The sequence below is a fragment of the Antennarius striatus genome, chromosome 13 (assembly GCF_040054535.1).
Source record: "Antennarius striatus isolate MH-2024 chromosome 13, ASM4005453v1, whole genome shotgun sequence".
NCBI lineage: Eukaryota > Metazoa > Chordata > Actinopteri > Lophiiformes > Antennariidae > Antennarius > Antennarius striatus.
In genome coordinates, this window is record NC_090788.1 from 6,627,627 (window position 1) to 6,638,830 (window position 11,204).

General features: G+C 39.4%; 2 protein-coding genes across 2 annotated transcripts; one reads left to right on the forward strand and one right to left on the reverse strand.

Annotated features, from left to right (window-relative positions):
* Positions 1 to 1,203: 1,203 nt before the first annotated feature.
* LOC137606192 (V-set and immunoglobulin domain-containing protein 1-like) lies at positions 1,204 to 5,780 on the forward strand. The gene is made up of 7 exons (XM_068331329.1): positions 1,204 to 1,365; positions 1,465 to 1,625; positions 3,043 to 3,250; positions 4,546 to 4,701; positions 4,784 to 4,900; positions 5,007 to 5,151; positions 5,239 to 5,780. The coding sequence occupies exons 1-7, from the start codon at positions 1,323 to 1,325 to the stop codon at positions 5,330 to 5,332; spliced, it is 924 nt and encodes a 307-aa protein (XP_068187430.1). The 5' UTR covers positions 1,204 to 1,322; the 3' UTR covers positions 5,333 to 5,780.
* Positions 5,781 to 5,839: 59 nt separating this feature from the next.
* Positions 5,840 to 10,096, reverse strand: LOC137606191 (trimethyllysine dioxygenase, mitochondrial-like). Its single transcript, XM_068331327.1, has 7 exons — positions 9,828 to 10,096; positions 9,581 to 9,757; positions 8,388 to 8,667; positions 8,077 to 8,196; positions 7,012 to 7,248; positions 6,123 to 6,261; positions 5,840 to 5,983 (listed from the first exon to the last, which is right to left on the reverse strand). Exons 1-7 carry the CDS (start codon positions 9,955 to 9,957, stop codon positions 5,852 to 5,854), a joined length of 1,215 nt encoding a protein of 404 aa, XP_068187428.1. The 5' UTR covers positions 9,958 to 10,096; the 3' UTR covers positions 5,840 to 5,851.
* Positions 10,097 to 11,204: the final 1,108 nt, after the last annotated feature.

Consider the following 11,204-nt stretch of genomic DNA (forward strand, 5'->3'; position numbering starts at 1 on the left):
TATTTTTTTGTCCACACAAAATACAACAATGCACTGACCCAAAGTACATTGTATACTTTTTTTTTCTTTTCGTATAGTTAAATATTAAAAAGGCTATTTCACACAGCATTTACTGTCATGAATTCTGAGCTAATAAAGAAATGAATGTGATTCACCAATATTTTAAACAATTAACTTTTTTGATTTTTTTTGGAGTTTCCTACTTAACTTTATGAAGTCAGAGTGAACTGCCTCATTTTTTTTAATCCTCGTCTTATTAATTATTTATTTGGTTACTTTGTATTTCATCAACATTTCCTAAATTCTGATGGGTTGGTAATGAGTCACAAATCATCCACTTGGTTTTCATTTATTTTAGAAATGACTGTCCCGTACGGTTATGCCCAAAGTGCCACCATATGTTCTGTCCGGGCTAGTCCTGAGGAGACACTGACATCATCTCACTTCCCAATCAATCATATAAGCATCCTGTGGATAATTAGCTCTACACGCTTCGCCGTACTTCCCACATTAACAGCTCTCCCCCTTCCACTCACCTCGTCACCCCTGATCAACACTTTTCACATTGTTAATCACTCATGTCAGCTTCTGATAATTACAGACAGTTAATCATGTGTGATTCACCATTTCCCTCACTGCGCAGGCATCTGCATGAGTGACAATGACAAAGGTGAGACTGTTTTTATTGAGCATGCGACACCAGGGAGTGAACTCCCTAATGATAAGTAGTATGTTGCAGCGCTTTGGTTTACGCTTCCTTGAGGCAAGCAGTAAAGGCCAGGTGAGGATTAAATTAAATTAATTCCACAGCCAGACGCCCTGACCCAGAATGACTTACAAGACAAAGAGGATGGAGTGATGCGCTGTCGTGAAAATGCTGCCAAAGTACTATAAAATGTATTAAACATCGGTGTCACAACACACTGTGGACCTTACCCTGCCACCTCAAGTCAACAACCTCAAATACACATAAGTCTTCTCAGACTAACTTTATTTGGTGCAACTTAAAATGCACATATTTATTCATACAAGTACAAAAAGGTGAATTTTTCTGCCCCACCCAAAAATTGTAAACGGCTAAATCATTTTTTTAAAAAGAAAAAGCAGTGTACACACCCAGTCTGGCAAATATGGATATGCAAACATTGTGTTATCAACGCGAACAGTATCGGTAAGTCCATTACCAAGCATATTGTAACCTTGCCTGATACTGTAATGGGTTTGTCCTCTCCTGCCTGGCCTTTTTCAGCAGTTAGTGTTCGACACTTTGGGAAGTTCACTTCTTGAGCAGCTCTGCATTTGTAGGCTTTTATTGTGTGAAGATGTGCATCACGTTGCGCCTGTTTGTCCTCATAAATGCAATAGGTGACAGTATTCCAGCTTCTTCTCCTTACAATGTTATTTTGAGGATTACAGAAGTTTAATTTTTTTTTTTTAACTAAAAATGTGGTTTTTGTTTTGTAGGATTTGTTGAGCTCATCACTGTCAAGACTCCAGAAAAAAATGTCAATGTCACAAAAGGTGGAAGCCTCCTACTCCAGTGTACGTTTGAGACTATTGAGCAGACTACTGGCCTTATCATCGAGTGGAATTTTATTTCATTGACCTCCTTGAAACCACAGCAGGTAGTAACAAACGCACAATGCTTTAGCTTTACTCAAATGTCATAATGTGTCTTATCAATTTGAATGGATAGATTTGTGTCCGACAACTAGGTGTTCTGACTTACCTCTGTGGTAAAAAGGAAGATGCATTCAAAATGTTTCCAATTAAATGCAATGGGCTTAAGCTTTGTTTCTTTATTTCTTTATAAGCTAAAGGTCTATTTTTTCTCTCTCTTACACGTTTCCATGTACACAGAAAAGTTGTTTTTTTCAATTTAACGACCAAAAAAAGCAGTTCGGCAACTGGACTCACATTGATCAGCTAAATGCACTGAAAAGACAGCGACATTAAACATTCATTTAAAAAAATCACTCAAATGTTCCCTCCTTTTTATCCTGTTAGGAAACACACCTAACTGAGTCAACAACGCCTGGGACTGAGTGCTCTGGTCAATGAAGTTTTACTGGGAAAAAACCCCTACTCGGACTGACCCTAATTATTTATAATAATTCTATTTTTTTAGTTTCAACTGAATTGTGGTGATTAACATTAAATTAACTACTACAGGGAACCAAATTAATATTGGAGTAAAATGTTTCCATCCACTTGATGCAATTAAATTGAAAGTTGTTAATTTTAACCACGAGGACCACATGTGAGTTTTTCTTTTTTTAATTTAAGGACAAAGGCATTATTTCTTCCTCATACTATTTATTTAGTAATTACAAAATTTTTTCTAGCTATGCTGAAATGTGTTTCTGTAGAAGTGTATTTATTTGAGAAAGTAGGGATCGTGTAAAATGTGTCTGACAATGACACAATTATGTGTGTAACAATATCTAAAAATTGTGATAATGTTGATTTATCACTTTATTTGTTGGAGTATCATTGCTTTCATGTATTGCAATTGATGTATTGTAATTGTCATTGTTTGTGTGTGTGTCCGTTCGTTCCTCCATTCATTCATCCGTTCATCCTTTAGTATTTCCACCAAATATCTTCGCGACCATTGCAGATAGAAAGATGAAACAAAAAGCACATTACTCGGATGAAAAGGGGATGAAAATGAGATGATGACCTTGACCTTGAGAAAAGTAGGTCAAGGTCAAATTTCAACTTTTGTACACTCAGGAACCAGATAAGATAGAGAGACGAGGGAGAAGGCCAGTGTGAGTAAGATCACAGATCAAAGCCACTGCTTTGATCATTCACAGTAGGTCAGAGCACTAACTTTGATCTTTGACCTATGCAAGTAGGTCAGGGTAAAATTTTGAATTCAGGGGTGTCGCTTGATGTCGCAGTCAGTGACTGCGCTGTTTATAATTTGGGGGGTGTTAGTCAAGTCAACAACAATGAGGGTTTCTTAAAAATAACAACATCCAGCGAAATGTGTGTCACTGGAACACATGGCCTAACCTCCATGCATTTTCTTTTCAGCTGTATTACTATCAATCAGGAAAAGCCGTCTTGGGAAAAGATTACAAGGACAGGCTTCATCCCCCTTCTTCTCCTGCCACCACCAGAAACGCCTCAATAATAATCAGTGACATGCAAATGTCAGATTCAGGAGTCTACACCTGTGATGTTCACAACTTTCCTGATGTGGACGGCAAGTCTGAGGCCAGCATTGTTGTCAACGTTCTGGGTAAGTTAACTGGAAGACAAGAGCTTGTCGTACATGATAAGCTGCTGACAGACTGACTAATACAGAGAAGTAAAACTGTGATCTTTTAGTTTGCTTCCCGGCCGTTTCTCCCGCATGTCAGGGCGTGGCTGTGACAGCGGGAGATTTTTTGCTCTCAGGTTTTGTTTTCATTGTAACATTTTCATCCACAATGTTTGCTGCCTTTTCTCTTAATATGTTTCATTATAAAACAATGCTGGTCCTCACTTTTATATTTTTGTTTTCAACATTTTTAAAAAAACGTGTAATTTTCTGCATCTAGATTTGAATCAAAGTAAGACTCTTATTGAATTTCAATACAGTATTTCAGATCTCTTTCCACAGCTGAGTTCCAATACCTGTGATCAGTGTTGCAGCATCAGCACATCTATTAAAACATCAACTTTGAACAGCTTGATTAGGACATTACATTCACTTTGAATACCCTGCTTCACGACCTATGCAGGAACAACCTTGCAGGCTACCATTTCCTTCTGAATAGTTTCTATGGTTACTACAGTGATCTCCTCATTGTCAGCAGTGAAAATTAGAGTAGGGCTGTAACTGCATCCTTACATTGCCAACAGCATATATATCAGCATTTGCTGCATGTTAAGCACACATTTACAATCACCTCTATGAAAAATGCTTGCAAAACACTTTCAATGTGTTAGTGATCCACAAAAATATACTGAACATGTAAAGTACAAACACATAGGCCTACATATTGACCTGTGAACTAGGTGACATTGATTCATTGACATTCTTCACGTTTTTTCCACACTTGTGAGATAGTGGTAACAATTCACCTCTGCTTTCATCAATATATGACAGCCATGTTGGAAAATGAATGAGGTGTCCTTGAGCAAAAAAAGGAGGGAAGGAAACATGACAGTTTCTCATGAGACTTTTATAATTCAAAATGAGGTTTTATTTTAAGCATTGAACAAAAGCAGGTGCTTTCACAACTGATTTTCAGCATATCACCATACATTTATGTGACAAAAACTGTGTAGCCAGAATTTTGTGCAGTAATAGTCTCAATGCACTCATATTTGTGTTTTTATAGTGTTGGAATTTAAATTTTTCTGCTTGTTCTGACAAATTCCGCTTCCACACCTCTGCAGAAATTTGATAAATTAAAGATGAAACTGAAATAATAAGAAAACATGAACTATTCCTGTCTGAAAATGTGTTTTGTCAAAAGTCAAATGGATTGAGAAGACTAAATATAAATCCATCTGATCAACTCATTCATCCTTCTTGTGGTCTGGCAGAGAAACCCTCTTCTCCTTATTGCGCTGTACATGGTGATGTGGAGTCAGGTCACCTGGTCACTCTGACCTGCCACAGTGAGTATGGAAGCCCAACCCCAACTTACAGCTGGACCAATCTGGATCAGACCAAGATGAGGAGGCCTGCAATGGGACGAAGTGGGTACTACGTGCACATTCTTATTAAAAAAAAAATTTGTTCAGTCATTCTTTTGCAATAAGTGTGCACTCGTTTCCTCAGCAACCCAAACTGGAATACTGAAAATCAGAAACATAACCGAGTTTCAGTTTGGAGAGTACCAGTGCAATGCCTCAAACATCGTGGGATTTTCAGTTTGCACTGTTGAGCTGAGTCCTGGTAGGATTACAATGTGTTAACAAGAATGCACGCAAAAATTAACTGTTTACCAAATGAATTGCAACAAGCCTTCATTAATGGATGCAAACAATGTGTGCTTATGCAGAAGTGGGAGACGGAGTGGTTGCAGGTGCAGTGATTGGGGCGTTGCTCGGGTGTGTCCTGATCGTTTTGGTTGTGTGGTTTATAATTCACACTGTGAAGAAACACACATATAAGCCAGTCAAAGTCGGTGAGGCCACCGAGATGAGGTGAGATTTGAAACTCTTTCATCCTAGCACAGCATCACGTCATTTCTGGTATCAGCATGAAGCGTCAATTCTCCTTCTGTCCACTAGGGTGAGCTCTTCCAACAAACAGGAAGTTGCAGAAAACGCCCCCACAGCAGCCCCACGCAGCAGCCTGCCTGAGGGAGAGGCCCCACAGGTCTAAGATCCAGCACTGTTTAATTCTGATGTTAACTGAACCTTCTAAATATGAGGGTTACCACACCTTTTAAACAATGATCTGTTTGAGGGTTGAGATGATATTTTATTCTCCTGTTATTTTTTCATTTCCTGGTTGGTTTGAAATCCATATTGATGAGTACTGCCTTGTGTACATAATCCACTGATGTTAAAACAAATATATGAAATGACTATGAAATGTTTCATAACATATCCATTTTTAATGCATGCTGTAAAGCAGCTGTAGTTGTGTGATAAAATTTAGAGATCCTGAATGGAAAAAAATACAGCAGTGTCTTCTTGTAGGCTAACTTAAAATGACAATTCAAATGTCACCCAGGTCTATCAAATGTAAACTTTCACTTGCTGATGGGAGGATTCACTGTGATTTGAAATGTTTTAAGCAGGCAGAGAATGATTAAAATGTTGAAACAGTAAAAGTGTCTCAATACTTTGAAAATGCTATGGACTAACTGATAAGACACAGAAGGGACTGCAGGAAAGATCAGGCCTGCAGACCAAAGCAGCGTGCAGAGCTGAGGACGTCGTCTCTGGTCAGGTAGCATCCACAGAGCTCCCTCTGTCCAGTGAAAGACTCCCTCCCATGCATGACACGCCAGTTATCTACGAAAATCACCTGATGAAGACAAGTGAAGAGACAAATCCTTAGTTTACACTGAATTATATTTGTATTTTATATGATATATTTTCATCTCTCCTAATTACGTAAAATGACAGATCACTTTAAAGAGACATTCACAGGTGAAGCTTTTTACCTTGCCTGGAGTCAGTTTAATCCACAGTTCATTTTCTGGTCGTCTCAGTTCTGTCGTCAGGTCTCGATGTGCCACATACCATTGCTGAATAAGGTTGTATGGGATAGTGTTTAACACCGATCGATCAAAGTTGTTGTACCTGTTTTAAAAAAAGAACAGTCTGTTAAAGATTTGATGTTTAAAACATTGTGCCGTCTGTTTAAATCTACAAAGTATAGTAGCAGAAATACACATATTTGTCTTTCCACAAATATGTGTATTGATTGTCAACTATTGTACAGTGCGCCCTCGTTTCTCGTGGTTAATGCGTTCCAGGAACCACACGCAATTAACGAATTCCGCGATAGAGCGACAAACTATTTATCTTATTATTTACAGTAATTTAAACATTTATGAATCCTACCATACTGATATTAAACCACTTTCTATCTGTATTACCTTTTCTCACACTCCTATCGACTGTTAAAGCACTTTTGTGTCTCACGTAAGTCCGAGACTCATGGAACGGAGAGCACTTCCGGATGCTCATCTAAAACACAAACACGTCATCAGGGACAGTTTTACTATGTGTTCCCAGATTCAGAATCGAAAATGTGGAGCAAACTTCCTGAACACCCAATATCTGCTCAAACTGTCTGCTCTTTTAAATCCGGCCTGAAAATCATATTGTTTCTCTTAGACACTCAATTTCTTGATCTTTGAAATACTTTTATTGCTTGAACTTTGTTTGATATCTATGGTTTTAATGTCTACCTTTAAATCATCTTCATAATTAATGTTAAAGTCCTGTATTTCTTTGCCGTTGTAAAGCACTTTAAATTTGCCTTGTGTATGAATTATGCTATATAAAAAAAACTTGCCTTGACTTAACAATAAAACCCAGATTTACCGGATCAGGTAAAGTTCATTGTTCCAAGGATAGACGTTGAGCAGAGGCCCGCTGCCTTCAAAGTGGATTCTGTGGGAGCTGCTGTTTTCTATGAACTTGTGCCAGATGGACAGACGGGTGAGCAGCTCAAAGTTTTCAGGAGACCTCTCTTGTACTTTTTCAGCAGCATAGAAGCCATCCACCAGAAGCGTCCTACCCCCAGTTCCTTCATGTTTGAAGCAGTGGAAAACCTGGATTCTGTGACAACAATGAATGGATGTATTTTTTAGGCAGACACATTATATCAACATATTACAAGTTGATTGTTGGGAGTCAGTCCCAGATAAATTTGGGCAGGTCAGGTTCATCCTAAACAGTCACTCTTTCATCGCCGAGCAACAGAAAGAAAGATGTTTTGTCATGTGAAACCATTCTAAAACTACTGCAGGTTTTAATGGAGCGTGCTTGTGCTACTGGTTATTTGCCCCTAGAGCTGGATACAGAGCTACAAACTGATCCAGTCTCACAACCACACAATCTGGTTAATCACACTCATCAAGCTGAGGCAACAGTTCCCCAGCCTAACCTTGACCCTGGCCCTTCCCCCACACTACGCTCCCCCACCCCCATCATAAAAAACGATCAAACAAAAAACAGACAAGCAATGGGTAGGGGTTCAACACAACAGGTGGTCATCCACTATGACTTAGGGTCAGCTCAAGGTTTCTGCCTGTTCAAAGGCAGTTTTTTCTTGTCACTGTCACCATCTGTTTATTGGGAACGTGTTGGGTCTCTGTAGAATACACTACAGCATGTTCTAGCTTTTTCTTTTTACAACATGCTTTGACTTATGTTTGACTCTGAATAAAATGACTTTATACTGTTGTGCATTGCTTCTTAATTTCCCTTCGGGGATCAAACCAGTATATAAAATTAAAAATTAAAATTAAAATTCATCTGCCAACATTATCTTTTGTGTATCATGATAGCTAACAGCCACGAACTGAGGTCCAGCATGCATTAATCTTTCACATCCATTGAGGGTGGATGAGGGATACTGTATCATTCCTTCTTTCCCGTACCTACCCACACGGTTCCTGAAAGTATGTGTTGTCTGTGTGACGATCTAGAGCCACCTGGCTGTAGGCCGTGTCAGCTCTGGAAAAATCTGAAGTCAAATGCCACATTTTTCCGTATGTAGTCTCCCTTTTAAAGAGTAAACACAAAACAAAAGGATTAGAGTGGAGTGGCCACGGACAAACATCTGTGTTGTTTCCAAATGTTGCTATTGAGTACCAACTGATAATAAAACACAAACAGATAATCAATAATATTTGCATGAGAATATCATTCATGTGAGTCTTTAGGTCAATGCAGTTCAAGAAAAAAAAAACTACCTGATCAGACTGACCCTCTTGACAACAGCCTCTGTGTCCTTTACTGTAGCTGGGACATTGTCTACAAAAGCGATCCCATACAGAAGATAGTTCTGAAGAAACGTCTTTAACTCTTCATCGCTGCTCATGAATGTGTCCCATTTGGCAGAGGGTATGTTTGCTTTTTTATAAATGTCTGCATTCCAAAGGATACGTGGCTGAACCAAGTTCTGCTTCTTTGTCTCATAACTGTTCTCAGCCAGCCAGTTAAGGCTGTACTTTGACTCGTGACCACCAGGCCCTGGGAGACAAAAAACACAAAATGTGGTTATAGTAAACTTAAGGTGAAGAATGAGATAAAATATGATGCGTGACATGATGGTGACCTTTCTTCATCACTTTGGAAATGCACGTGCTGTTTAGCGTAGCTAGCTACCAAAGCTGATACAACAGGTGCCTAAAGTTATCAACTGCTCCAGAGCACCAGACACACTATAAGTCTTTTATGAACTTCTATGAAAAAGACTGTCACTTCAACCAGCCCTGTGTCCACACCTTCAGGATTTATTAGATTAGATAAGGTTTATGTATAGTCATTAAATATAGTACACTGTAAAGGAAAGAAAATTCATTTTGGCATCAATCCAGAAGTTCAGAAACAATTAACAGTAGCATGCAACTATACGTATGCACTGTAGATGCGTGCTTACAGTTTGAAATAAATGCATGTTTAATTAACTAAGCACAGTGAAGTTAAACTTATAGTAAAATGTCACAAAGTAATGCTGGATAGACTGAGAAGCAATTTGATAGATTACTAACGTAAAGCATTATTGACCCATATAAAACATTTTATCTCAGTTATACACTGTGTCCATTAACAGACACACAAAAAAAAGAAACATTAACCTTTGTACTGGAGTGCATCAGAAACTACTGCTTAGTTACAGTACTGTTACTCGATGTCCCATTTATGTTAAAATTTAAACAGGGAACATTAACATAAAAACTTAATGTGCACTTCAAGTCCAAGACATAATTTATTAATAAAATAAATCTACTTCTATTGATGACTTAATCTGACACTAATGTTCCAAAAACATTTTCCAATGAAAATGTAATTTTCCTAATTATAAGACTTAAACATAGACGTGAGTTCTTCCTCCAGTTTTGAATTTCCAGTTGTCCAAAGACTGAACTGATGCCTGACTTACATGTGAGAATGAGATGGTCATCCTGCACAGCTGTGTCCACAGGGCGGATGGAGAGGTCTATGCTCCCGGTGTCAATGGTTCTCTGGTGGGTGTTGGAGTTGTATGAAGCGGCGGAGCGGCAATGATCCCGCAGCCACACGTAGTTAAAGCGCATTGACGTCCCTCCATAGTCAAGAACTGGTGATTTCATCAACAGTGAGCATGATCTACAAATACTTCAAAAGTTATGCGTTACCACTGAACTCACCCAGACAGTCTTCAAGTGTCTGACAAGTCGCAGAAGTGTATGGACAGCTCTGTCTGCGGTGTCCCCCGGCGAGGTGACGCAGCTTCTGCGGGCTCAACGCCCGAGAAAGAGTCCTCAACACGGACAGCATAACGGACCGCAGGACAAGCTTGGATCAATAAACCAACACGAACACACAATGTGTAATCATAATCCCGTGTTACCGGATCAATGTGTTGACGTCGAGGTTTCACGTCACGATAATCGATTCGAACGACGTTGTTAGTTTCCACGCACGTCTTCCGACGTGTTGTTTGCCTCCACCATCCGAAAGGTGGCGCCAGAGAGTGGATGTGGCGATGGTTGAAAGTGGTTCGACCACTGGTTCTTAGCCTGGGTTCGAGACGGAGGTCAAGACAGAACACCCGACACGATGCTTTGTCTTGACACAGTGATTCGTGTTTGTTCGGCAACACACACGACTCACTGCGTACGTTTGACACGTTTGTCAATTCGTGATGACACGCTCCCCTTAGCCGTCACCGGCGGTTCGTTCAACCGTCCACCAAATATCTTTGCAACCGTTGCAGATAGAAAGACGGAACAAAAAGCACATTACTCGGGCGGCAAAGGGAATGAAAATGAGATAATGACCTTCACTTAGGTCAGAGTCAAATTTCAACTTTTGTACACGCAGGAACCAGATAAGACAGAAAGATGAGGGAGAAGGCCGTAGACCATAGATCAAAGTGAGTGCTTTGATCTACCTATGCACTAGTGATCTATGGTCTTACTCACACTGACGTTCTCCATATGCACTAGTCAGGTACTACTTTCAGGGTACCCTGACCTACTTACCCTGAAAGTAAGTCAGGGTAAGTCGCAGGATGTTGCAGTGTATATATATATATATATGTGTGTGTGTGTGTGTGTGTGTTAATCAAAGTCATCTTAATCTTGCCATGTGTGCTGGAGTTGTTATTTAAGTCCATAAAAGAATTGCCACTTTCTTGTTTGTGTTTTGACAGTTTTTCATTGGGAAGTTATACTGGTTTGCGATAGTACCACCCATACACAAACCAGCATGCACACACACACACACACATACACACACACACATGGGCGTGCACACACACGCACACAAACACAGATTTTAAAATAATGATTTATTTTTCTAACTTTTGTGACATACACAAAAGTGTAGTCACATTTTTGTTATTCTTATTATATTATATACTTTTCTTGTACTCTGAATAGCCTTTATGTGCATTGAGAATGAATAGGGATCCACAGTACATTCTATGAATACACCTATTCCACATTCCGCCACCACGTGGCCACTACGTCTCCAGAGACAGGTTAGATAGGTGCCCACGTGACGTTCTTCGTCAGACGAAC

Coding starts and splice junctions, on each gene's coding strand:
- LOC137606192 (XM_068331329.1), top strand. CDS start 1,323: ATGTGCATCACGTTGCGCCTGTTTGTCCTCATAAATGCAATAG. Junction 1,366..1,464: donor TGTCCTCATAAATGCAATAG/GTGACAGTATTC, acceptor TTTGTTTTGTAG/GATTTGTTGAGCTCATCACT. Junction 1,626..3,042: donor CCTCCTTGAAACCACAGCAG/GTAGTAACAAAC, acceptor TTTTCTTTTCAG/CTGTATTACTATCAATCAGG.
- LOC137606191 (XM_068331327.1), bottom strand. CDS start 9,957: ATGCTGTCCGTGTTGAGGACTCTTTCTCGGGCGTTGAGCCCGCAGAAG. Junction 9,758..9,827: donor GACACTTGAAGACTGTCTGG/GTGAGTTCAGTG, acceptor TGAAATCACCAG/TTCTTGACTATGGAGGGACG. Junction 8,197..8,387: donor AAGAGGGTCAGTCTGATCAG/GTAGTTTTTTTT, acceptor ACTCTTTAAAAG/GGAGACTACATACGGAAAAA.